The sequence below is a fragment of the Phacochoerus africanus genome, chromosome 5 (genome assembly GCF_016906955.1).
Source record: "Phacochoerus africanus isolate WHEZ1 chromosome 5, ROS_Pafr_v1, whole genome shotgun sequence".
NCBI lineage: Eukaryota > Metazoa > Chordata > Mammalia > Artiodactyla > Suidae > Phacochoerus > Phacochoerus africanus.
In genome coordinates, this window is record NC_062548.1 from 17931239 (window position 1) to 17959109 (window position 27871).

A 27871-nucleotide genomic window follows, 5' to 3' on the forward strand; every position below is an offset into this window, starting at 1 on the left:
TAGCAAATGGCAGGAATGCTGTGACCAAGTGCCCTGCTCTAGCGATCGCAGCCCCCCTGCCTGAACGACCGGTTTGGAGGGAGCGTGCAGACATGACCGTCAGTATCTGAAGTTGCAGCTTGCATTTTAGGATGGGACCTGACCGCCCAGCTCAAAGGTAAATGTTTGCGACAACCACCCCTTATCTATTGTAGTCAATATAAAAGTAGCTGGGCAAGTGACACCTAGAAGAAGATAAGATGACCAAAAAAAAAAAAAAAAAAAAAGCAAAGATTGCCTTTGTCACTTACGTGTTTTTGCAATTAAGTTGCGAGTATAAATAGTTTTTGAAGTTCTCTTGGCGCGTACATTCCTATAAGGGCATAATGCCAAACGTGGATTTCAAAAAAGGCCCCTAACGGGGCCTTCGTTAATTGCAAAATCAGTGCAGAGGTCCCTCGCTTCTCTCACGGTCCCTTATCCCAAGTGGTGGTGGCGGTGGGGAGGGCTCGTAAAGGTCGCCAGCTCTTTTGCTCCTCCTCCCAAAGTGGAGGCACTGTGGCCTGCGGCTTTGCAGGAAAACGTCCAATGCGGAGTGCAAGGGAGTGCAAGTCTGGGTCCGTAATCGCTGAGCCCCCGAGGGAAGGAGGGGGCGGGCTCAGGGAGCCCCTCCCTCTGGGGCGGGGCCAAGGGCTTCTTCCCAGCCTTGCTCTGCTGGGAGGAGGTCTGCAGGCTCCAGTTTAGTTAAGTACATGCAAACCCCGCCCGAAGCCCCTGCACTTATCATCAGATCTCATATAATTGTTGGTAAAGACTCTGCGAGTCTGCACAGGTCAGTTCCCTCCGACCTCCGCGGCTGAAAGTCGGAGTCAGCCCTCCGCCCCCCAGCAGTCGGAAGGTTACGGCCTCGGGAGACCTGGAGGCGGTGGCCGCGGCCCAGGAAGGAGCAGCGGCGGCGCCGGGTAAGTTCGGGCATGTGTTTATCTCTCTGTGTGCCCAACTTTCTGATTGACCGGGCTGCCTTTCCTATACCCAGGGCCTCTGTGATTCTACACTTATTCTTCTTGATCGGGATGGAAAGGCTTGGAATTTTAAGGCTTTTCATCCGTTTCCTTTGAATGGTTTTCACTTGTTTTATCCCACCGCTGCCTGTTACCAAACAGCATGAATGAATGATGCAATCGTGCATAGGGGAGTCATCAGTACAAGAGTAGGAAAATCTCCAGAATTTAGAGTTGCAGTGTCTCACATTGTCAACTTTATTCCCATTAGAATTTTAAATATGTACTTAGCAGGTATGTCGTTGTAAAGATACAGCTTCAAGCTGAGAATTAAATAACTCTTCCATTCATTACGCTTATGTACTGCATTTTCTTCATGCGTGCCTGACTTGCACTTTGTGTTTACTCTTTAAATATCTGACTGACCGGTATTGGAATTAGGATCAGGGAAGAAAAATAAAATGTAAGATTTCTATATGTTATTACACCTGCCTGGTAAGTTTTCAATCTAAATGATCATCGTCCTGTCACTTTTATCTGGAAAAGAAAAAAAAGCAATTAGGAGGTTTTAAATTTTCAGATTATTTGATACCTGCCTAATAACTTAAAAATTTTTTTTTTCGCGGCTGCCCTGGGGCATCCAGAGTTCCCAGGCCAGGGTGCAACCTACTCCACAGCTGGGACAACCACAAGATCTTTTAACCCACTGTGCTGGGCTGGGAATGGAACCCTGCATCCTGGTGCTGCAGAGACACTGCAGATCCCATTGCCCCACAGCAGGAACTCCCCTAATACCTTTTCTTAAGCTAATAAATGCACCCTTTTTAGTGTACATTTTGATGAATTTTGACAGTTATACATTCGTGTAATCACCACAACAACAGAACACTTCATCCCCCCTAAAGTTTCCTAGGGCTTCTTTGCAGTCAGGTCCCCCTCACCCGACCCCTACTGAACTGATTTTTGTCATTATAGCATTTGTTTTATTTTCTAGGGTTTCACATTCACAAATCATATTGTATGTACTCCTTTGTGTCTGACTTCTTTTGGTCAGTATAATGGATTTTATATTTATTCATATTATATCAGCTATTCATTCTGTTTTATTGCTGAGTAGTGTTCTCTTCTGGGGATGTTCCGCAATTTGTTTATGTACTTTTTATTTATTTATTTTTAGGGCCACACCTGCAGCATATGGAGATTCCCAGGCTAGGGGTTAAATCCGAGCTGAAGCTGCTGGCCTACACCACAGCCACAGCAATGCCAGATCCTACACCACAGGTCACGGCAACGCCGGATCCTTAACCCTCTGAGCAAGGCCAGGGATCGAACCCACATCCTCATGGATACTAGTTGGGTTCGTTAACCGTTGAGCCACAGTGGGAACTCCCTGTTTATGTACTTTTTAAATTTAATTAAAAAATTTTTTTGGCCCACCCGAAGCGTGTGGAAGTTCCCAGGCCAGGGATTGAATCTATGCCACAGCAGCAACCCTAGCAGCTACAGTGACAACACCGGATCCTTAACCTGCTGCACCACAAGGAAATTCCTTTTATTTATTTAATTTTAATTTTTTATTATTTGTTTATCTTTTTGGCAGCTTTGCTCCACAGCATATGGAGTTCCCAGGCCAGGGGTCAGATCTGAACCTCAGTTGTGACTTAAGCTGCAGCTGCCGAACCGGCAACGCTGGATCCTTAACCCACTGTGCCGGGCAGGTATCTAACCTGTGTCCCAGCAGGAGGTTCCTAGGGCTTTTTTGCAGTCAGATCTGGCATTGCTGTGGCTGTGGTGTAGGCCGGCAGCTGCAGCTCCAAATCGACCCCTAGCCTGGGAACTTCCATATGCCACGGGTGTGGCCCTAAAAGACAAAAAAAAAAAAAAAAAAAAAAAGCAAAAAACAAAAAACAGAGAGAAAGAATTAATTATGGATTCACAGGAGGTTGTAAAGAAATATACAGGAAAATCTCCTTCCCTTAAGGCCACCATCCTAAGGAACTGACATTGGCACAATCTATAGCGCTTGTTCAGATCTCACAGTTACACACAGTTATTTGTGTCTATATATATATTTTTTGTCTTTTTGCCATTTCTTGGGCTGCTCCCACGGCATATGGAGGTTCCCAGGCTAGGGGTCTAATCGTAGCTGAAGTCTCCAGCCTACGCCAGAGCCACAGCAACGCGGGATCCGAGCCACGTCTGCGACCTACACCACAGCTGACAGCAACGCCAGATCGTTAACCCACTGAGCAAGGGCAGGGATCAGACCCGCAACCTCATGGTTCCTAGTCAGATTCATTAATCACTGCGCCGCGACGGGAACTCCTGTGTCTATTTTGCAAGTGATACCCTGCTTCATTCTATTCCCTGGAAGAGAGTCACTAAATCCAGCTCATTATTAAGGGCAGGGGGTTACAGAAGGGTTGGAACAGCAGGAGGCCCATTCACTAGAGGCCATTTTAGAGGCTGCCTATACCACAGGTGTGCAATTTTCCAAGTGCATTTTATTTATTATGCTTTTTAGGGCCGCACCCGAAGCACATGGAGGTTCCCAGGATAGGGGGCGACTCGGAGCTACAGCTGCCGGCCTATGCCGGAGCCACAGCAACACCAGATCTGAGCCACATAAGATACCTACACCACAGATCCTTAACCCACTGATTGAGGCCAGGGATCAAACCTGCATCCTCTCCTTGTGGATACTAGATTCATTTCTGCTGTGCCACAACCAGAACTCCCATCCTTCGTTTTAGAAGTCTTGTAGTTTTGGCTTTTGTGTTTAGGTCTTGATTCCTTTGTAGTTAATTTCTGGCATTGGATTGTTGTTTAGGGTAGAATATAAGTTCCAAGACTTTTGTGGGTTGTTACAACTACCAGGTAGTATTTCAATATAATAACAGTGATAGTCTTCTCATTTCCATCTTAGTGAAACAAAATAGAAAGGACTTCTTAAATTTTCACATCATTTAATAAAGTCTCAATTTTATTCCTTTAATATGCCCCCCCCCCCCCGCAGCATATGAAGTTCCTGGGCCAGGGATCAGATCAGAGCCACTGCTGTGGCAATACCAGATCCTTTAACCCACTGTGCTGAGCTGGGGATTGAACCTGTATCCTGCAGAGACGCTGCTGATCCGCTGTGCCACGGCAGGAACTCCTATTCCCAATTTTAAAAAGTCAAGTATGAATTTCAAAGAGAAACAGAGCAGGCCTTTATGAGTAAAGCAATTCTCCTTTAGATGTAAGTGGATCAAAGGAGGAAGAGTAAACTAAATGATATGAAAGCAGCAAATCGGAAACATTCCTTTTCTCCTCCTGCTACTCTGGGTTCTCTCTTAAGAGCAGCAGCATCCATAAAAAGAAAAGGAAAAAAAAAAAAAGGCAGCAGCTTCCGGAGAGGGCTGCTGAGATGCAGCTCTCACTGGCCTGCAGGGGATCGGGGTTCAGGACACCTGCCGAAGTCTGTCATGCTCAGCAGAGTGGGAGAGAAACACCAGATGAGCATCCCCAGGTTCAAGGCTTTGAGTACATCCTGTGCTCTTCCTCCCTCGCAGGACTGTTATTATTATCCTATGTGACTCTGCTGGGAGAAGGGGTCCCTTTCTGAGTTCAGTGACAACCCTATTGGAACCTTCTGAATGATTTATTTCCATCCTGGTTTCCTTCTTCTGTCAACCTCTACTTTGCTTTTTCTTGCCTCTTCTTAACTCTTTCTTTTAATCTCCACCCGCTGCCTCTGCTTCTGCCATTTAGCACCTTTAGCCACTTCTCTTGATAGTTTTCATGGTGAGGATTATAATTGGAAGTTGGCTTTGTTCCCTTGTTACGGGGCAGCAGCCTTCCTCTCTGACTGTTCTGGAATGTTGCCAACCTTCTCTCGTCGTTTTGAAGACAGCAGGGACTATTTTGTAGAGGCCGTAATGTGCCTGTGTCGGCTTCTCTGTATTTGCATTTTGTTTTCCCACTAGTTCCTCTTTCCCGCTCCTTTCCAGCACCTTTGCACCCTGCTCATCGGGTGTAGGTGATTCCCTATCAGGCTAATGAGCGTTTGCAGAACCAAAGCCACAGAAGAGAGTGGTTCCCCCTCTGCGGTGCTTCGAGGCGGTGGAAGTTCCAGAGCAGAAGCAGTCTTAGGAGGCTTTGCCTCTGACTCTTCTCTGGGAGGGAAGATGCAGCTGGATGGTCTCTTTCATCTCCTGTGTCTGGATCTTGCCGTTCATCTCCTGTTCCCTCTCTCTAGGCTCTTACTCTTGCAGAATTCACACGATCTCTCTTGAAGAAGTTTAGCGTCAGAACTTTATGCTGTGTTTTTATTCAGGAAAGAAGCAGGAAGAGAAGACCGTCCTCTCTTAGGAATCCAGCACTGGAGAAACGTGAGTCCGATTTGTGTTTTGTTGTTGTCATTGTCATAGTTCTATGTTTCTCAGCGGTTTTATGCTTCCTCTGAATAAAAAAAAAAAAAATCTGCTGTAACCTATGTGGTCCGTATAAACTCTTAGGTTCTTTTAAAATCATAAAATGTCCTATAAATGCACTGGCCAGGAGTTCCTGTCGCAGCTTAGCAGAAATGAACTTGACTAGTATCCATGAGGACACAGGTTCCATCCCTGGTCTTGCCTGGTGTGTTAAGGATCCGGCGTTGCCATGAGCTGTGGCGTAGGCCGGCAGCTGCAGCTCTCATGTGACCCCTAGCCTGGGAACCTCCAGGTGCCGTGGGTGTGGCCCTAAAAAGACAAGAAAATAATAATAATAAAAAAAGCATTGGCCAGGAGCCTTAGTCCTAGTTACAGAAAGGGTCTTTGACTCTCCTCTAATCCAGAAACTTTTCAGACTCCACAGGGCATTGTTTCAGTGCCTGGAGGGCCCTAAACAGGGCCCACCAAAGCCTCCCCAGCTGACATCCATCTAAGCCCGGGAAGCTTTGCTCTGTCAGCTTTCTCAGCCTCTATACCAGCTCGTATTTGTTCTAACACACATGAAGGTAAGAGGTCAATCCTAACAAAAGGGGTAGTTGGTGAAACGGATCTCAGATGCCTCTGACAAGATACTTAGATGCAGAAGTTGGAAGGGAGTTTGTTTGGATGAAGAAGTTTGTTTTTTTTTTTTTTTTTTTGCTCATCCAAAATTCGACCTCCTGAGGTTGGCCGTGAAGGACACCTGCGTTTGTACTTTCGGGACTGGGGGTTTGCAGGGGTGCTCAGCTGTTCTTCTTTACCTGTTGGTCCTCTGCTTCCCCAAGATGCACCTGCTGGGGGCTGGGTGGGCAGGAGTCCTGAACCACAGAAGGCGGTAGTCCAGTGGTCAGGACTGGGCCTGGGAGCTGCCATGTCTCCGCGCAGACCTTCCCACGCCCCACCTCCCCGCCCCCACCCCCGTCCTGTCCCCTGTCCTGTGGAGGGCCGGCGGGGAGGGATCCAGAGTCCATTCTCCAGCAACGATTTTTCTTTGTGTGAAATTCTAATGTACACAATTGACTTTGAAGCAACTGAACTTACTCAGCAGATTCCACCACCCCCGCCCCCACCCCGGCCCCGGAGCTATGAAAATTTTGAATTTGTGTGAATCATGACTCACTCCTTATGGAGACAATGAAAAAAAGACGGAACTAGACGTGAACACAGAGGCAGCGTGTTTTATAGTGTGGGTTGGGACGTGCTAAAGGAAGCTGAATTTGCTCTGTAGTCTAGGCAGGGGATTGAAACCTGTGTTAGCTGAGGGGTGGAGGGCATATCTCCTGGCATGAGTATTGTGTGGGCAAAGTTACGGTCATATAATCCAGCTCCATCTCCTGGGGAGGGTGTGGAGAAAGAAGCAGTCTTTGGAGTTCCCATCATGACTCAGTGGAAACAAAATCTGACTAGTATCCATGAGGATGCAGGTTCGATCCCTGGCCTTGCTCAGTGGGTTAAGGAGCCGGCGTTGCCGTGAGTTGTGGTGTAGGTCGTACACGAAGCTCGGCTCCCATGTTGCTGTGGCTGCGGTGTAGGCAGCTGCAGCTCCAATTGGACCCCCTAGCCTGGGAACTTCCATATGCTGGGGGTAGAGCCCTTAAAAAAAAAAAAAGAAAAAGAAAAAGAAAAAGAAAAAAAGAAGCAGCCTTTGTAATGTTTGTGTGTGGCTGTTTGCAAAACTGTTGGGCCCTTACAGTTGTTCCTGTCTGACCCTACCCAGGACTGTACTGTGTAATGAATCACTGCTTGGTGGTCAAGGGCTTTGTAGTTAATAGGCATTGTTTAATATCATTAGCACCAGGTGGCCTCTATGCTCTGATAGTCCCCAAACAATGATGAAAAACCTTCCCTGACGTATTCCGGGCACCCACGAGACTAGTTACCTGTTCATAAATCTTTTCAGCAGTGCACGCCCTGTTTCCACCTCCCACCGTGAGTTAACTATAATATTGCCCCAGTGGCCTCTCCGCTGTGCCAAGTGCAGCTGCAAATGCTTCAGGGTCCTTGTCTACCCCACCCTCTGAGTAAGTTACCCACAGTAAGCAATTGATTATATGGAGCTGGCTGCCTCGTTTTTTGTGTCAAGATGCCTTCTCCGTTGGGTGGGCACGTTCCTTCCCTCCGTCCTCTGGTAGTTTGTCTCAAACATCCTGTCTTTGGAACCAAACATCTGTCTTTGGAACCAAACATCTGTCTTTGGAACCAAACATCTGTCTTTGGAACCAAACATCTGTCTTTGGAACCACAGTGCAACCCGGGATGCAGGTGTCAGTAATTTGAGTCCTAAGTCAGGACTAGCGTTCGTCTAGGTCTGTGAAAATCAGTCCTTGCTTTATTTGAGGAAATGTGTGTTCCCTTTCATGTTTGATGCTTAAGATCAGGTTGAAGCTATTGCTGGTATCAGAGGTTGGAAAGAGGCTCAAGTCACTGGCTTTTCAAACTCGAGCAATAATGTTTTGTCTGATCATCCCAACAGAACTGGGAGCTTCTTGAAGGCGGTGCTGGTTCTCTGCTTCCCAGGTCTGTGGACTGGCTCTGTCTTCTTACAGCTGTGAGGCTTGAGGAGCCTCAGTCATTCTCAGGAAGATTGCCCATGCTTCATTATTTGTCTGGCCTCATGTGCAGTCTTGAAAGATTCTTTTTTTTTTGGTCTTTTTGCCTTTTCTAGGGCCGCTTCCTGTGGCATATGGAGGTTCCCCAGGCTAGGGGTCTAATCGGAGCTGTAGCCACCGGCCTATGCCACAGCCACAGCAACGCAGGATCCGAGCCACGTCTGCGACCTACACCACAGCTCACAGCAATGCCGGATCCTTAACCTACTGAGCAAGGCCAGGGATCAAACCCACAACCTCATGGTTCCTAGTAGTATTCGTTAACCACTGCGCCACAACGGGAACTCCCAGTCTTGAAAGATTCTTTGGCCCATCCCATTTATCTCATTTTAGCTTCTCTACATCATTTGTTGGTCTGGTGCTGGCTTTCTCTCCACTTGCACATGGCTCATTCTCTACGCTCAGTGGAATTGCACTGCATTAAGCACTGCTTCTCTGCTGATAGACCTCTGTCTTCTAGACTTTTATAGTCAGTCCACCTGGCCTGGTCGTGTTGGGTTGATTCCCTCTGGCCCAGAGCCAAATGGGGGTTTCTGAGACACAGAGAGTGGGATACGGAGCTCCTTGGAGTTCCCTGGCTTGGTGAAGATTTGGCACTTTATGAAACCTGACTCTATCTGCTGGTCTCCCAAAGAGTGAGTAGACTTTCTTCTTTCCCTCTTAGTGAATCATCACTTGTTGTGTTGTATGGCTGGCAGAACTTTGGTCTGAATTTTTTTTTCTTTCTTTTTTTTATTGGAGTATAGTTGATTTATAATGTTTCAGGTATACAACAAAGTGATAGATAACAAGGACCTACTGCATAGCACAGGGCACTATATTCAATATCTTATAATAACCTAGAATTGAAAGAATTTGAAAAAGAATGCATATATGTGTGTATATATATTTTTTTAGTTTTTTAAGGAATCTCCGTACTGGTCTCCATATTGGCTACACCAATTTACATTCCCACCAGTTGTAGAGAAGGGTTCTCTCTTATCTACATTTACTGTTTGTAAACTTTTTGTTTATTGATCTATTTATTTTTGTCTTTTTGCCTTTTCTAGGGCCGCTCCCGCAGCATATGGAGGTTCCCAGGCTAGGGGTCTAATCAGAGCTGTAGCCAACCGGCCTACACCAGAGCCATAGCAACGCAGGATCCAAGCCAAGTCTGTGACCTACACCACAGCTCACAGCAACACCGGATCCTTAACCCACTGAGCAAGGCCAGGGACCGAACCCGCAACCTCAAGGTTCCTAGTCGGATTCGTTAACCACTGTACCACAAGGGGAACTCCAATCTGTAGACTTTTTAATAATGGTCATTCTGACTGTTGTGAGGCTTACCTCATTTTAGTGTTTTGTTTTTTCCTTGTCATTTTGTCTGTGCCCACAGCATGTGGAAGTTCCTGGGCCAGGGATTGAACTTATGCCACAGCAATGATCTGAGCCACAGCAGTGACAATGCAGGATCCCCAAACCACTGTGCCACAAGGGAACTCCCTCATTTTAGTTTTGATTTGCATTTCTCTAGTAATTAGTGACGCTGAGCATCTTTTCATGTGCCTCTTGGGCATCTGTGTGTCTTCTTTGGAGAATGGTCTGAATTCCTGATAAAAGTCTTTGACGTTTCCTGAGTCCACGTTATGTTCTTAACAATGTCTAACCTTGTTTAATTCTACGTAATTTATCTACATGTTGTCGTTGTGCATTCAAAATCCAAGTTTCAGTTCTTTGGTCATCACATAGGAGCTATATGACCTCGAGTAAAGCATTTACCTTCCTTGCACCACTATTAGTTAATCTACAAATATTGTTGCTGTAGAAAGGTGTGGGACTAGCCCCAGATAATGGCTTTGCGTTTCCTTCCAACTTCAGAATGTATGATGTTGATTCTGTTTCTCTGGTATAGTTATCATGGCTGGTTAAGGATTTTAATTTTAGGCAAATAGCCTACTAAGTTGGGATTATTTTATTGAGAACAAGTCTGTGGTTTTTTTGTTTGTTTGTTTTTAAATCACATCTGAGCCACAGCTGTAACCTATGTCACGGCTGCAGCATGTCAGATCCTTAGCCCACTGCACTGGGCTGGGGATTGAACCCGAATCTTAGCAGTGACCCAAGCAGCTGCAGAGACAATGCTGGATCCTTAGCTCTCTGTGCCACAGTGGGAACTCCCTGTGTTGAGTTCTTAATAACTGCTTAGATCCAACTCTAATTCATGACGCATTTACTTTTAACACCTACTGTTCTGGAAGCAGAGTTGGAAAGGTAATACAGTGAAAGTCCTACCCCGAAGGAACTCACATTCTAGGAAGCGTAGTACAAGGAAGATCATTTAGTCTGCACCTCGAAGAGTAAATAGGAATTTGCCTGTTAGACATGAGGGAATAGGTGATATCACGTCAGGTAGAGGGAGCGGCATTTGCAAAGGCATGGAGAGCTAAAAAACCATGAGGTATTTAAAGAAGAAAAAGTTGAGCAGCATTTGCAAAGGCATGGAGAGCTGAAAAACCATGAGGTATTTAAAGAAGAAAAAGTTGAGCAGCATTTGCAAAGGCATGGAGAGCTTAAAAACCATGAGGTATTTAAAGAAGAAAAAGTTGAGCAGCATTTGCAAAGGCATGGAGAGCTAAAAAACCATGAGGTATTTAAAGAAGAAAAAGTTGAGCAGCATTTGCAAAGGCATGGAGAGCTGAAAAACCATGAGATATTTAAAGAAGAAAAAGTCCTCTGTAGGGAGTTCCTGTTGTGACGCAGAGGAAATGAATCCATGAGGATGCGCATTCGATCCCTGGGCTCAGCTCAGTGGGTCGGGGATCTGGCATTGCTGTGAGCTGTGGTGTAGCTTGAAGATGCGGCTCAGATCTGGCCTTGCCGTGGCTGTGGTTCAGGCCAGGAGCTGTAGCTCTGATTCGACCCTTAGCCTGGGAACCTCCATATGCCACGGGTGCAGCACTAAGAAGCAAAAAAAAAAAAAAAAAAAAACAAAGTCCTCTATATTCCCTGAGCAAAAAGTGTGGGTGTGTGTTTGCGATATTTGTAGGGAGAGAAGAGCAATGGGGAGTAGACTGGTGAAACTGATTGGATCCAAATCCTGAAGGGCATAAATGAATTGAGCAACAGAGACATCATGTTAAATTTTATGCTAATCATGAGGAATGGCTGGACGAGGGTGCGTAGGGAGGTCTGATGTGGTTAAGTTGACCTAGTTTGATTGTCCTTGGCAGCCAAACCTGAATACAGGCAGGCACAGGGGGTATAGTTAAAACTTAAATGAAAATGACTATGTTAAAAAAGAAAGTCTTCACCTTTTAAAAATATATACTGAAATTTTTTTCTTATGAAATGATATGATTTGCTTTGAGATAAAAAAGTGCAAGTGGGTGGGTGTGAGATTGTGATTTGTAATAAGAAATGTATATATTTGGTCCTGCTCCATTTCTGGCACAAAGCCCCTAAAACCCTTGGAATTTCCTGTGATGAGAGCGATAAAGAGGTCTTTTATGTTAATCAGGTGACTTTTGGACCTACCTAAGGATGAGGGCTCTTTGCCACGAGAGTCAATCATGTGATCAGAGTGAACTTCGGGCCCCACTGCCCTGACCTCTGGGGAGGGGAGAGGGACCGGAGGCTGAGTTCAGTCACCAATGACCAATAATGTATCAGTTGTGTATCAGCTTGATCACTTAGGTATCAAGCTGATCAATTACACATTTGTCATGAGGCCACCATAAAAACCCCAAAGGAGGGGGTTGGAAGAGCTCTGGGTGGGTGAACCCGAGGAGGTTTGGGGAGCTCCATGCCCAAGTACTTGCCCCTCTGCTCCTCTTCCATCTGGCTGTTCCTGAGTTAAAGCCTTTAATAATAAATCCGGTAAAGTTCTGTGAGCCACTCTAACAAATTGATCTAACACAAAGAGGGGGTTGTTGGAACCTTCAGTCTACAGCTGGTCAGTTAGAAGCATAGGTGATAACCTGGGCTTGTGACTGGCTTCTGAAGAGTGAGTGAGTGTGTGTGTGTGTGTGTGTGTGTGTGTGTGTGTGTGTATTGGAGTGAGGTCAGTCTTGTGGGACCAAACCCTTAACCTGTGAAATCTAATGCTTACTCTGGGTAGATAGTGTCAGAATTTTGAGTTGAGGAGTTCCTGTCGAGGCTCAGTGGTAGACAAACCTGACTAGTATCCATGAGGACTTGGTTCAATCCCTGGCCGTGCTCAGTGGGTTGGGGATCCAGCCTTGCCATGACCTGTGGTGTAGATCGCAGACACCGCTTGGATCCCATGTTGCTGTGGCTGTGGTGTAGGTCAGCAGCTACAGCTCCAATTCAGCGCCTAGCCTGGGAACCTCCGTAGCCTTGAGCGGGGCCCTCAAAAGACAAACAACAAAAAGAAAAAGAAAAAAGAATTTTGAGTTGAAATGTAGGCTACCCTGCTGGTGTCCAAGAATTGCCTGGATGTGTGGGAGCCCCACCCCCAATGTTGGAATTGGGATGCAGAATCCTTTTTAGTGGGGTTGTTGATACAGCAAGATTTGCTATGATTGTTGAAGCAGGATGATAAATACATGGAGTTCATATATTCATACTTTGTTTTTGTATGTATTTGAAGTTTGCCACAATCAAAAGTTAAAATAAATGGTTAGTTGTGGGTATGTAATTCACAATTGTATCATTGTATTTATTCATTCAACCTTCAGAAGCTAATTGAGCAGCTACTCAAAAGAGGTTCAAAGCAATAGCTATTTTGGAAAATATTGGCTCTTAGTGTAAAGAGCTTGCAATCCAGGAATGGGGGTGACATGTACATAAATCAGTTTAAGATAAGCTGGAATATTGTGAATTATATATCTTTTTTTTTTTTTCTTTATCCACTGTACCCATGGCATATGGAAGTTCCCAGGCTAGGGGGCGGATCAGAACTCCAGCTGCTGGCCCACGCCATTGCAACAGCAACTTGGGATCTAAGCCTCATCTGTGACCTACACCACAGCTCACAGCAGCTCCAGACCCTCAACCCATTGAGCAAGGCCAGGGATCAAACCCTCATCCTCATGGATCTTAGTCGGGTTCGTTTCGCTGAGCCACAACGGGAACTCCCCACATGCATTGGTTTAAAGTCAGTTCCCGAGTTGGTTGGTCAGCTCCTTCAAGTCTGTTTTTAGCCACTGTTCATGCTAAATATAAATGATTTGCAGCATCTGTGTGGCTTAAACATGACATAGTAGATCTTTGATGGGCTAGTGGTCTGGGTCACCTCTAGGATCTTGTTCACCCCTAAGATTCTAGTCCAGTAATTTTCTTTTTTTTTTTTGTCTTTTGTCCTTTTAGGGCTGTACCCACAGCATATGCGGTTCCCAGGCCAGGGGTCCAATCGGAGCTGTTGCTGCCTGCCTACACCACAGCTCACAGCAACGCTGGATCCTTAACCCACTGAGCAAGGCCAGGGATGGAACCCCCAACCTCGTGGTTCCCAGTTGGACTCCTTTCCACTGCACCACGACAGGAACTCCGATTTTCTTTTTTTCTTTCCTTTTTTTTCTTTTTTTTTGGTCTTTTTGTCCTTTTAGGGCCGCACCCGCAGCATATGGGGTTCCCAGGCTAGGGGTCTAATTGGAGCTGAATCCGCCAGCCTACGCCAGAGCCACAGCAACGCAGGATCCTAGCCTCATCTGCAACCTACACCACAGCTCATGGCAACACTGAATCCTTAACCCACTGAGCGAGGCCAGGGATCGAATCCGAAACGTCATGGTTCCTAGTCAGATTTGTTAACCACTGAGCCACGATGGGAACTCCTCTGATTTTCTTAAAAAATATAAAACTCTCAGGAGTTCCTGTCGTGGCTCAGCAGTTAACGAATCTGACTAGTAACATGAGGACGCAGGTTCAATCCCTGGCCTTGCTCAGTGGGTTAAGGATCCGGCGTTGGTACGAGCTGTGGTGTAGGTCGCAGACGTGGCTTGGATCCCATGTGGCTGTGGTGTCGGCCTGCGGCTACAGTTCCGATTCAACCCCTAGCCTGGGAACCTCCACATGCTTTGGGGGTAGCCCTAAAAAAGCAAAATTAAATAAATAATCCAAAAAAACACAAAACACTCAAAATCTTTTTGAAACTCTCCTCCGTACCTCCTGTAGCACCGTGGTCTCCCCTTCATTCTCTGTCTCAGGCTCCTGACGGGAATGCCCCGGTCCCCACAGGCTCTGTCCTCAACCCTCTTCTTTTTCCTCTTCTCCTCTCTCCCGGGTGACTTTCATCCAGCCACACCTTCAATCACCCCCGCTACCCTGGTGACTAATGACTGTGTGTGTTTAGCTCCGGCTTCTCTTCTGAGATGGAAAGCCTTGCAAGGTTTCACTTTAGCTCGAAGTTACATCAAAACTCAGCCTGGCCCCCGGGAACTCCTCGGGTGCTGCTGGCAGCTGGACTCGGTGATTGGGCAGCTTCCAGCGCATCAGCAGCATCCTGCAGCCTGGCCCGTGCCCCTGCTCTTCTCTTTGCCATCACTGCCACTCCTTGCTGCCACCTCCCTCCCCCTCCCCCCAGCACACACCAAATTGATACCTTGTCCTTTGAGAACCTACTCAGAGGGCCACTTACTCTTTTATGTATTTATTTATTTTTCCTTTTTTAGGACTGCACCCTCAGCACACGGAGGTCCCCAGGCTAGGGGTCGAATTGGAGCTACAGCTGCCGGCCTACACCACAGCTCACGGCAATGCTGGATCCTTAACTCACGGAGCAAGGCCAGATCAAACCTGTGTCCTCATGGATGCTAGTCAGATTCATTTCTGCTGAGCCACGATGGGAACTCCGAAGGCCACCTACTCTTCAAGATTCCACTCAAACACCTGTACCTCTTGGAAGCCCTGTTTTAGACACAAGGTTAAGCATTTTCTCTGTGTGCTCATGGTATCTTAGGCACATTCCATTTTAGCACTTGCCTCCTTGCTATAATTATTAGGTCAAGAATGCTTGAATATTGGTTGAACATCCAACATATTTACAAGTTTGTACTCTCTCTAGACTGAACTTCTGGGAGCAGAGTTTGGGTCCCGCTTGTCTTTGTGACCCCAGAGCCTGACATTTAGAAGGTGCTTAATTTGTGTTAAAAAAATGAATGAATCTGGGAGTTCCCATCATGGCTCAGTGGTTGATGAACCTGACTAGTACCCATGAGGAGCCCTGGCCTCACCCCTGGTTAGGGATCTGGCGGTTGCCATGAGCTGTGGGGTAGGTGGCAGACACGGCTCGGATCTGGCGTGGCTGTGGCTGTGATATAGGCTAGCGACTACAGCTCAGATTCAACCCCTAGCCTGGGAACCTCCATATGCTGTGAATTCAGCCCTAAAAAGACGAGAAAAAAAAAAAAAGAGAGAGAGAGAATGAATCCATGAGGACATGCTTGTATGGGCTACACTGACTTCCATATAAATCAAAACCATCAACATACATAGACAAAATTAGATCTTCTTATGGTTATATTTTATGTCTTTATATATTTATCTTTTTCTGCTGTAGGAGGAAAATTCTCCCAAGGATGGTCTCCCATTCAGAGTTGAGGAAACTCTTCTGTTCTGCGGATGCAGTGTGCTTTGATGTTGATAGCACGGTCATCAGAGAAGAAGGAATTGATGAGCTGGCCAAGTTCTGTGGAGTTGAGGATGCTGTGTCAGAAATGTAGGATCAGTATTTATTCACCTTATGAAATGATCAAGCATTGCAAAAGAATTGTGTCTTTTGGTTGACGTGAAGGATCAAAGTCGCAATTCCCTGATTTTAGCTCCCGGCTGTGAAACATGGGCCCGAGGCTTTTTCTTCCATCCCTTTATTTTATTTATTTATTTATTTATTTTGGGTCTTTTGTCTTTTTAGGGACACACCCTCAGCATGTGGAGGTTCCCAGGCTAGGGGTCTAATCAGAGCTGTAGCCGCTGGCCTACTCCACAGCCACAGCAACGCCAGATCTGAGCCACATCCGCCACGTACAGCACAACTCACAGCAATGCCAGATCCTTCACCCACTGAGCGAGGCCAGGGATCGAACCCAAAACCTCATGGTTCCTAGTCGGATTCGTTTCCACTGTGCCACGATGGGAACTCCTCTTCCATCACTTAGAGCTGACTTTGTTAGTATACATTATCCAACCATCCATTTGTACAAGTAGTCATGGCTAAAAATATATATTGTCTCTGACAAACAAATCATGGATGACATACTCTTAGCTTGGGTCAGGGGACTGATGACCATAAGTAACCAAAGCAGATGACCTGGGGGGTCTCCAAGGGTCCAGTGCTTTGTGTCACGGCTGAAAGTGTGGCCTTAGAGGTTTGCTAGAAAGCTAGTTTTGGTTCAGAGTCTCTGTGAGTGCCTGGGTGAGAGTCCCTTCCTTCCTCCTGCCCTCCCCCTGCCACCCCGCAGTCACCAGGCCAAGGACCATTTCATGTTCAGCTTCATTTGATGCAAGAGTACCTGGCCTTTGTTTTCTTTCTTGGTAGACGAAAGCGCACGGCTTCCACAGAAGGTACCAGGGGATAGCATATGTGGTTTTCTCAGCTCTCGGGATGGTGTGTTGGTGGATGCAAAGGACGTAGCTTCAGAATATCAATGTGATTCTCAAGCCAACCCTCGGTTTATCCCAGGCCTCACTCCCATGGCAGCCTAGCGTGCCCCTTGTATGGTGGGGCACCTTCCTCGCCAGCGGACACTGTGAGGAGCTGGGGAGGGTGGGCACGTCAACTGCAAGGACAGCTGACTGGCCTGATGGCTGGGTCTTCCTCCTAGGACACGGCGAGCCATGGGCGGAGCCGTGCCTTTCAAGGCTGCCCTCACAGAGCGCCTGGCCCTGATCCAGCCCTCCAGGGAGCAGGTGCAGAGGCTCATAGCGGAGCATCCCCCACACCTGACCCCGGGTATAAGGTAAGGGGATCCCCGCTCTGGGTACACTGTCTCCCTGTCAGCACCTGCTTTGGGGCACTTCCTCCTGAGAGCATTGCACCGCTACTTTAGAGCTCCCTTCTGTGTGGTTCTTTTGGGACTTACATATAGTCCTGTTCTTGTCTGGCTGGTTGGCCTGCCCACGCATGCGCTCCCTCTCTCCAGGGAGAGCCTAAGCCTCTTCTCCATCTTGTGTTTCTAGGTCCATGGGCAGAATCGGAAGGCTTTCCTAAAGCAGTCAAGCCCCAGCCATTATTTTTTATTTTTATTTTTACTTTTTCTTTTTAGGGCCGTACCCACAGCATACGGGTAGGAGATTCCCAGGCTAGGGTTCGAATCAGAGCTACAGCTGCCAGCCTACACTACAGCAAGAGCAATGCCAGATCCGAGCCACCTCTGTGACCTTAACCCACTGAGCGAGGCCAGGGATCGAACCTGCATCCTCATGGATACTGGTCAGATTCGTTTCCTCTGAGTCATGATGAGAACTCCTTTTTTTTTTGTCTTTTTGCCATTTCTTGGGTCACTCCCGTGGCATATGGAGGTTCCCAGGCTAGGGGTCTAATCGGAGCCGTAGCTGCCAGCCTATGCCAGAGCCACAGCAACACGGGATCTGAGCCGTGTCTACGACCCACACCACAGCTCACAGAAACGCCAGATCGTCAACCCACTGACCAAGGGCAGGGATCGAACCCACAACCTCATGGTCCCTAGTCGGATTCGTTAACCACTGTGCCACGACAGGAACTCCGAGAACTCCTTTTTTCAAGTTAAAATAAATTTAAAAAAAATAATTTTTTTTACTTATTTATTTTTTTCTTTTTTGACTGCCCCGCAGCATCCAGAGTTCCTGAGCCAGGGATAAGATCTGGGCCACAGTTGCACCCTACGCTGTGGCAGTGGCAATGCTGAATCCTTAACCCACTGGGCTGGGCCAGGGATGGAACCTGCATCCCAGAGCTCCAGAGATGTTGCCAGCACAGCAGGAACTCCCCCACCCATTAATGTCTAAGTGCATTTAGAAAAACATGTATAAAACATTACTTCACTAGCCTAATTAATACAGGCTTGTCCAGTGTACCTTGGGCAAGTGCATTCAGGAGAAAAAAACATATCTGAGTTTCTTTTTCATGTTTCACGTTTTCTCTTTCGTATGAACCAGCATTTGGTATTTTCTTTCTTTCTTTCCTTCCTTCCTCCCTCTCTTTCTCTTTCTTTCTTGTTTTTTCTAGGGCTACACCTGCAGCATATGGAGGTTCCCAGGCTAGGGGTCGAATTGGAGCTATAGTCACCGGCCTACGCCAGAGCCACAGCAACACCAGATCCGAGCCGTGTCTGCGACCTACACCACAGCTCACGGCAATGCGGGATCCTTAATCCACTGAGCGAGGCCGGGGATCGAACCCACAACCTCATGGTTCCTAGTCAGATTCGTTAACCACTGAGCCACAATAGGAACTCCTATATTTCTTTTTTTTTAGAACACTGTAAATCAGCTATAATGGAAAAAATAAAAATTATTAAAAAAAAGTGTGACTGGGTCACCTTGCTGTGCAGTAGAAAATTGACAGAACACTGTCAATCAGCAATAATGGAAAAACTAAAAATCACCATAAAAATGGTTCTTTTTTGCAGGGAGCTGGTAAGTCGCCTACAGGAGCGGAATGTTCAGGTCTTCCTGATCTCCGGCGGCTTCAGGAGCATCGTAGAGCACGTGGCTTCAAAGCTCAACATCCCGTCGACCAACGTGTTTGCCAACAGGCTGAAATTCTACTTTAACGGTAAGACGCTAACATTTTGCCCTTCCTATCGGTTGTGGTTGTGGTATCCAGTATCCTAGGTAACGTCCTTGGAGTGGGGCTTAAGCAGGAGGGCAGCAGAGTTAAAGGAGTGTCTGAGGTAAAGGAGTGTCTCTCTCTTTTCTTTTTTTTTTCTTTTTTGGCTGCACCCATGGCATGTGGAGGTTCCTGGGCTAGGGGTCCAATCAGAGCTACAGCTGCCAGCCTAGGCCACGGCCACAACAACCCCAGATTCAAGCTGCCTCCTGCAACCTGCACCACAGCTCATGGCAAAGCCAGATCCTTAACCCACCGAGTGAGGCCAGGGATGGAACCTGCGTCCTCATGGATGCTAGTCACATCTGCTTCTGCTGTGCCACCTCGGGAACTCCTAAAGGAGTCTCTTTACTGAAGTTTTTGCACCTTGGTGTCCTTGGCTCTGCAAAACAGACTTTGCTCGTCATCTCTCCTGCCTTTAGAATCCATATAATCTTCTATCTGCGTATAAATATCTGTACTTATAAGTCAACTATAATGGAAAAAATAAAAATCATTAAAAAAAATCTGCACTTAGTAAAACGTTAATTCCTATGTAACCCTCATGACTTATTTTGTGATGCATTATTTTTCAGTTTTATGAAAGCTCTTCTATTTGAACCAATTTAGACTCAGGAAGGAGAGTTAATTTACAAGCCGAGTTAATTTAGCTGCCTCTGGAGACACGTCCTGGCCCTTCTCTGGACCATCACAGAATCACAGCCTTAGGGGAGTTCCTGTTGTGGTGCAATGGAAACAAATCCGACTAGGAACCATGAGGTTGTGGGTTCAATCCCTGGCCTCGATCAGTGGGTTAAGGATCCAGTGTGAGCCATGTGTGTGCTGTGAGCTGTGGTGTAGGTCGCAGATGCGGCCTGGATCCCGTGTGGCTCTGGCTGTGGTGTAGGCTGACAGCTGTAGCTCTGAGCCCTAGCCTGGGAACCTCCATATGCCACAAATTTGGCCCTAAAAAGCAAAAAAAAAAAAAAAAAAGAAATAGAATCACAGCCTTAGTTTTTTGTCATCTCAGGATGTCTCCAGTTACATTAAGGGGTGGCTAACATTCTTAGAAGGAAATAATATTAATTTAAAATGGTAGGAGTTCCCGTCGTGGCGCAGTGGTTAACGAATCCGACTAGGAACCATGAGGTTGCGGGTTCGGTCCCTGGCCTTGCTCAGTGGGTTAACGATCTGGCGTTGCCGTGAGCTGTGGTGTAGGTTGCAGATGCGGCTCGGATCCCGCGTTGCTGTGGCTCTGGCGTAGGCCAGTGGCTACAGCTCCGATTCGACCCCTAGCCTGGGAACCTCCATATTCCGAGGGAGTGGCCCAAAGAAATAGCAAAAAGACAAAAAATAAATAAATAAATAAATAAATAAAATGTTAAATGTGTTAAGAATAGAATACATTTAGAGTTCCTTCATGGCTCAACTACTTAAGGATCGGGCCCTGCTGCAGCTTTGATTACAGCTGCGGTGTGGGTTCGATCCCTGGCCCGGGAATTTCTGTGCTGCAGGCACAGCCAAAAAAAAAAAAAAAAAGAACGTTTGAAGGGTCTATAGGTACAGGTCATTAAAAAAAAAAAGAAGAAGAAGAAGGGGATTTCTCTGTTGCGGGTTAGTATGTTAAGGACCTGACGTTGTCCCTGAGGGTGGGGTTCGATCCCTGATCTTGCTTGGTAGGTTAAGGATCCAGTGTTGCCATAAGCTGTAGCATAGGTCCCAGATACAGCTCAGATCTGGGTTGCTGTGGCTGTGGTGTAGGTTGAAGCTGCAGCTCCGCTTTGACCCCAGTCTGGGAATTGCCATATGCTGCAGGTGTGCCCATCTAAGAAGAAAAGGGGAGGGGGGAAGTAGAGCAATGGAGTCCCCGTCGTGGCCCAGTGGTTAATGAATCTGACTAGGAACCATGAGGTTGTGGGTTCGATCCCTGGCCTCGCTCAGTGGCTTAGGGATCCAGTGTTGCCGTGAGCTGTGGTGTAGGTTGCAGACTCGGCTTGGATCCTGCGTTGCTGTGGCTCTGGCGTAGGCCGGCGGCTGCAACTCTGATTGGACCCCTAGCCTGGGAACCTCCCACATGCTGTGGGAGCGGCCCTAGAAAAGGCAAAAAGATGGAAAAAAAAAAAAGTAGAGCATAAGTGTGGTGATTAATGTGAGAATAGAAATAATCAACTATAAATTGGAATCCCCTCTTAGATGGGGTTACATATTACCTTGTTTTAAATGAATATGTTGCTATTTCACGGTGTTCTGCTACCTCAACAAGTTTTGAGAATTACCACGGTGGAAGCCTAGGGGATAAAACTAATTTACCCCAAGATGTTTATCGCCTAAAGGGGTAACCTTGAGAAGAGGTATTTGGAATTTCAAAGCAAAGCTTGTTCCTTCTGAGGAATAAGTGTGGAAGTCCAGGCTGTGTCACTTTCCTGGAGACTGTTTTTAGCTTTGTCATTGTCATATGAGCGAGGATAGCATCCATGAACTGACCCCACTGATACTGTTCCGTGGCTCTTTTAAGGTGAATATGCAGGTTTCGATGAGACGCAGCCAACCGCTGAATCCGGTGGGAAAGGAAAAGTTATTAAATTTTTAAAGGAAAAATTTCATTTTAAGAAAATAGTCATGATTGGAGATGGAGCCACCGACATGGAAGCCTGTCCTCCTGCTGTATGTATTAAGTGTACTAATTTTTTTGTGGTTGTACTTTTATTGTAGGTAGCTGACTTAGAACTCAGTTCGCAGCGGAAACGAATCTGACTAGGAACCATGAAGTTGCAGGTTCGATCCCTGGCTGTGGTATAGGTGGCAGACACGACTTGGATGCTGTGTTACTGTGGCTGTGGTGTAAGCCAGCAGCTACAGCTCCGATTCGACCCCTAGCCTGGGAACCTCCATATGCCGTGGGTGTGGCCCTAAAAAGTAAAAACAAAACAAAACAAAACAAAACTCAGTGTAGAAATTCTTGTTATGGCTCAGTGGTAACAAGCCCCACTAGTATCCATGAGGATGCAGGTTCGATCCCTGGCCTCACTCAGTGGGCTAAGGATGCTGTGAGCTGTGGCGTAAGCTGCAGATGTGGCTTGGATCCTGCATTGCTTTGGATGTGGTATAGGCCAGCAGTTGACGCTTCGATTTTGATCCCTAGCCTGGGAATTCCATATGCTGCAGGTGCGACCCTAAAAAGCAAAAAAAAAAACACAAAACAAAAAACTCAGTGTAATTTGTGATAAACAAAAACATGTATCATCATAGACTAAAAACCCAAATTAAAACAAATTCAATCTCAATATATTAATTGTCTCTTTGCAAACCCAAGGAAGGTTGCAAATAAGGAACTAAAAAACTTTTTCAAACATCCAGAGATCCTCTGGCTGCAATCTGTCTACCACCTCTTAGCCTAAGTATGTGCCCAATGAGGTTTGGTTTCATTTCTGCAAATAATGCAGCTTTTATACTGTAACCAAAAAAAAAAAAAAAAATTTTTTTTTAGAGCCGCACCCACTGCATACAGAGGTCCCCAAGCTAGGGGTCAAATTGGAGCCACAGCTGCGGGCCACAGCCACAGCAACTCAGGGTCTGAGCCATGTCTTTGACCTACACCACAGCTCATGGCAACGCCAGATGCTTAACCCCACTGAGCGAGGCCAGGGATCAAACCTGCGTCCTCACAGATGCTAGGCAGATTCGTTTCCATTGAGCCACAATGGGAACTCCTACTATAACCAAAATTTTAATGTTGTTTTATATTTGAGAAACTTTCCTCACAGGTTATGTCATCCAACCTCCTGACAGCCCTGTGACATTACCTGTGATCTTCTCCTTTTTACTGATCGGGTGACCAAGGCTGATTATTGATCGGGGGCCGAGGCTTGTGGATGTTCGATACCATGCCTGTATTAAAACATTTTATTCTGGGAGTTCCTGTCGTGGCGCAGTGGTTAATGAATCCGACTAAGAACCATGAGGTTTTGGGTTCGATCCCTGGCCTTGCTCAGTGGGCCCGACAATCCAGCGTTGCTCTGAGCTGTGGTGTAGGTTGCAGACTCGGCTCGGATCTGGTGTTGCTGTGGCTGTGGTGTAGGCCAGCAGCTGTAGCTCTGATTTGACCCCTAGCCTGGGAACCTCCATATGCCGCGGGAGCGGCCCAAGAAAAGACCAAAAATAAATAAATAAATAAATTTATTCTTCTATGCTAATATTTTCTTTTTGTTTCTTTGTTTTTTTAGGGCCACACCTGCAGCATATGGAAGTTCGCAGGCTAGGGGTCGAATTGGAGCTGCAGCTGCCCAGCTACACCACAGCCACACCAGTTTTGAGCCCTATCTGTGACCTACTCTGGATCCTTAACCCACTGATTGAGGCCAGTGATGGAACCCATATCCTCATGGATACTAGTCAGGTTCTTAACCGGCTGAGCCACAGTGTAACCCCAAAGTTAACATTATTTTCTGAGACTGGCAGGAAACATGCTGTGTAGCCAGTATCTTAAATATCGCATGTCCACGTCATGTAGGATTTTGACTTTATATCATCTCATTCTAACTTAAGAAAAAATGAACCAAAACCATAGTGGTGAACATTTTTGTACCTAGTTTCCTGAGCTCTAAGAATAGTGTCTGTCTGTCAGTGATTCATCAAAAGCAGTTAAAGAATCTTTGGGGATCCTTTTAACATGACTTGAGTCAGTTTGAGATAACGCGGCCTCAGATGATTTACTGCTAACATTGGGAGGGACCAGTTAGTGAGGCCGGGCTAATGGATCGAGGGGTACAGGGCGTCAGATGCAGGCTTCTCTCAGGGAGCTCCGGATCCCAGTGTCCAGAAAGGAGAGGATTACCCCTCCAGCTAACCTACGAGTCAGAAGATGAGACAGAGCCTGACTGATCCAAGGGAAAGTGGCCTGGCTGCAGGCCCTTGAGGTGGTCAGAGGAACCTGCCCTAAAGGACAGTTAGCAGCTGCCACGTGGAGTCCTGGCAGGACTTGGGGGGAGTTTCTAGAGGGACAAGAGACAGCAGAGCAGAGTTAGGGTGTCTGAGACACAGTCCTGGGCTGGCCAGTGGGCAAGGAATGGCAGGAGTGGGCTTTCTTTTCAGTTAGAGAAGACGACCCCACATCCCAGGCACTTGGGTGTTACCTTTGGGTCACAGAGAGCCCTGAAGGCTTCTGGTCCAGGAGGGAACAAGTCGGGGTCTTAGGCCGGCTGAGTTATTGCTGGCGTGCAGAAAGCGCTGCTGCAGAGGCAGGGAGCTTGGTTAGGAGGTTAAATTTGACGGGAAGCTAAGAATCTAGTTATTTTTTTTCCTCCCCTTGTATGGTATGAAAATGAAAAGGAAGAAAAAGAGCAGGTAAGGAGTTGCCGCGTGGCTCAGTGGCAGCAAACTGACTAGTATTCATGAGGATGCAGGTTCGATCCCTGGCCTCATTCAGTGGGTTAAGGATCCGGCATTGCTGTGGCTGTGGTGTAGGCCGGCAGGATTTAGGTTTGATCCCTGGCCTTGCTCAGTAGATTAAAGATCCGGTGTTGCCATGAGCTGTGGTGTAGGTCACAGATGGGGCTCGGATCCAGTGTTGCTGTGGCTGTGGCGTAGGCTGGCAACTGTGGCTCCCATTCTACCCTAGCCTGGGAACCTCCATATGCTGAGGCTGCGGCCCTAAAAAGCAAAAAATAATAAAACATCATCAACTGAAAGAAGGTATCACTGAGTAGGAATTAACAAAGCAGTGTAACTCGAAGGAATTCCAGCCGAGAACAATAGAGCGTTGCTAACAGACGCTGGAGTTGTCATCTCCCTCAGCCCAGAATAACATGCCACCCTGGGCCCGAGATGCCTCGCGTTCACCCAGGACACCAGGCGGGAGATGCTTGCTCTGGTCCTGCTTCTAGGCCCTGTGGATTTATTTCCACTGCATCCCAGGCTTGTCTTTTAAATTCTCTCTTTTGAAACTGCCTGGCCTGGGTGTCTTTGGTATCCAGTTTAGAAGGTATCACTGAGTAGGAATTAACAAAGCAATGTTAATTTTTGTGGTATGGTTTTATTTTTGTAAGCAATTGTCTTGGTTTCGAGAGGGCTTCAGTTCTCCTGAGCCCACAATGTCCAGCCAAATGTGTGGGCAGTGGTGGTGCAAAGACTCATTCATTCACGTGGCAGGAGGAGGCGAGGAGGATCCTGGGGAGCTGGGGGAGGGCGGTGCCCCAGGTGAGGTTGGGCACCCCACTCTTTGCACAAAGAGTTTATTCTTTTTTTTATTTTTTAAATTAATTTTAATTTTTTTTTTTTTTGCTTTTTAGGGCCGCACCTGCAACATATGGAGGTTCCCAGGCTAGGGTGTCCAGCCTACACCCCAGCCAGCAATGCCAGATTGGAGCCCCGTCTGTGACCTACACCACAGCTCACGGCAACACCAGATCCTTAACCCACTGATTGAGGCCAGGGATCGAACCCCTCATGGATCCTAGTTGGGTTCACTAACCACTGAGCCACGATGGAAACTCCCAAGAGTTTATTTATTTACTTATTCATTCGTTATTATTATTAATTTCTTTGTCTTTTTGCTTTTTCTAGAGCCACTCCTGTGGCATATGGAGGTTCCCAGGCTAGGGGTCTAATCAGAGCTGTAGCTGCCAGCCTACACCACAGCCACAGCCACGCCAGATCTGAGCTGTGCCTGCGACCTACAGCACAGCTCATGGCAAAGCCGGATCCTTAACCCACTGAGCAAGGCCAGGGATCGAACCCACAACCTCATGGTTCCTAGTCAGATTCATTAACCACTGAGCCACGATTGGAACTCCCAAGTGTTTATTCTTTTAAATAACATTTAGTGCTCCAGGCTGCTGCTGTATCTCTCTTTTTTTCCCCCCTGTAGGATGTTTTCATTGGATTTGGAGGAAATGTGATCAGGCAACAAGTAAAGGACAACGCGGAATGGTACATCACTGATTTCGTAGAGCTTTTGGGAGAACTGGAAGAATAAGATCAACTTTGATACAGTTCATAACAACTTCAGGTTAATTTTTTAAAATGATACAGTTTGGTACTATTTGCTTACAATTGCCTATTACAATCTAAAATATAAATTTTGTACTGATTATCCGTACTGCCAAGTCAATTCCTGTTAAGGCTCCTAGAAAATTGATTATTTTTAAAGCTGTAGTTCCAGTAGCATTATGACCCATTTAATTACCTGGAGAGTTTTATAATCTGAATTCATTATGTATTTTCCTAGTTATATTCCATTTGAAGCCATTTAAAGGTGGATAGGAATTAAATACCTTCACTATTGGAAATAGGGATTTGGCAGCTTTAAGTGAAATTGGTTTTCCCTTTATATATATGAATAAAAGTTTATCTACACATGAGAACAGGTTTGTAGAATTTTTAATTCTGCCTATCATGTATTTCAGTAGCCAGTATTTCAAGCCCTTAAGTATTTGAATAGAAACAACCCCCGGGCAGGGAGCCAAGGAGTCGTGCCCCCCCCACCCCCCCAGCTCCCCCTGACCAGCTGAGCACAGGGCCTAGTGCTCATCACAGTGTCCGCTCATCTCAGCCCCTGCCACTGAGGGGAGCCCTGGGCCAGAGGGATGGAAGCTGTTATTACTTCTTGGTATTTGTCATATAGGGAACGTTACAAAGGCTTTTTTGAAAAGCTAACAGTGGAGGAGTTCCCTGGTGGCCTGGCAGGTTAAGGATCCGGCGTTGTCACTGCTGTGGCGTGTGTCTCTCCCGTGGCACGGGTTCAACCCTTGGCCCAGGAACTTCTGGACGTTGTGGGCATTGCTGGAAAAAAGAAGAAAGAAAACAATCCAGCCTTAAGTGAAAGTAGTGAGTTAAAAAAAGGGATATTTAATAATCAGATGAATTAAAAGAACTAAAAACTGGAGTTCCCGTCTTGGCGCAGCGGAAACGAATCCAACTAGGAACTAAGGTTTCAGGTTCAATCCCTGGCCTTGCTCAGTGGGTTAAGGATCTGGTGTTGCTGTGAGCTGTGGTGTAGGCTGGCAGCTGTAGCTCTGATTGGACCCCTAGCCTGGGAACGTCCATATGCCACAGATGTGGCCCTAAAAAGACAAAAGACAAAAAAAGAACTAAAAAGTTTTACTTAGCCCAAATGAAGGTTAGCATTTTCCCTTAAATGAATTAAGATATAACTCCTCAGAGCACATACGAGCCATTTCTTTCTTACAGATGACTTGGGAAGACCTGCAATCCCAGGTTCATGTTTACTTTGAGCAGAGCCTTGAAAGGGACATTTCAGAACAGGTTTTGAAAGGATGAGCTTATATATGCTCCCTGGTGGGAAAATGGGGAGACAGAGCCCGGGTTAGGAAGAGGCAGGCCACGAGCGGATGCTCTTGGATAATTAGCTAGAAGAGGCCGGAAGGGATCTAACACTGGAAGTTATTTGAAAAATTTATAATTTAACCACCATCAAATTTGGCCAAATAATCAGGTAATTATTTAGTCAAATAATCAAATGAGATGAATCAAATTTCCTTCCACATCAGGGTTTCTGTAGGAGAGCCAGGAAATTGGTTTGGCAGCATTTATTTATTTATTTATTTTGTCTTTTGTCTTTGTTGTTGTTGTTGTTGCTATTTCTTGGGCCGATCCCGCGGCATATGGAGGTTCCCAGGCTAGGGGTTGAATCGGAGCTGTAGCCACCGGCCTACGCCAGAGCCACAGCAACGCGGGATCCGAGCCGCGTCTGCAACCTGCACCACAGCTCACGGCAGCGCCGGATCGTTAACCCACTGAGCAAGGGCAGGGACTGAACCCGCAACCTCATGGTTCCTAGTCGGATTTGTTAACCACTGCGTGGTTTGGCAGCATTTAAATGAGACCACAGACAGCGAGGCAGTTGTTCCATAATTGTGAGTGCTCACTGGCAACTCTCCTAGAGGCGGTTTTGTGGTGTCGGCACTTCCAGGGGCTCCAAGTGGGCAGGACCAGGCCTGCCAGGGTTGTGCAGAGAGGGCAGGCGCTGCAGGCTGCCCCAGCTTCTGCCACCACCCTGTGTGCCTGAGCTGCAACAAGCCTTGGCCGGGAGGTGACAGGCCTGCAGAGCCTGCCCTCCGCTGGGCAGTGGCCTCAACA

At 46.8% G+C, this 27871-nt stretch overlaps 1 protein-coding gene across 4 annotated transcripts; it reads left to right on the plus strand.

The window, feature by feature from the left end:
* PSPH (phosphoserine phosphatase) lies at positions 1-26133 on the plus strand. Of its 4 annotated transcripts, XM_047779960.1 has the most exons (8): positions 1-157; positions 793-941; positions 5299-5353; positions 15545-15703; positions 16809-16943; positions 18597-18742; positions 21291-21439; positions 25641-26133. In XM_047779960.1, the coding sequence occupies exons 4-8, from the start codon at positions 15564-15566 to the stop codon at positions 25746-25748; spliced, it is 678 nt and encodes a 225-aa protein (XP_047635916.1). In that variant the 5' UTR covers positions 1-157; positions 793-941; positions 5299-5353; positions 15545-15563; the 3' UTR covers positions 25749-26133. The 4 variants fall into 4 exon arrangements, with proteins under 4 accessions (XP_047635916.1, XP_047635917.1, XP_047635915.1 ...); XM_047779959.1 differs by lacking the exon at positions 1-157 and having other exon boundaries at positions 561-941; XM_047779961.1 differs by lacking the exons at positions 1-157; positions 5299-5353 and having other exon boundaries at positions 558-941.
* Positions 26134-27871: the final 1738 nt, after the last annotated feature.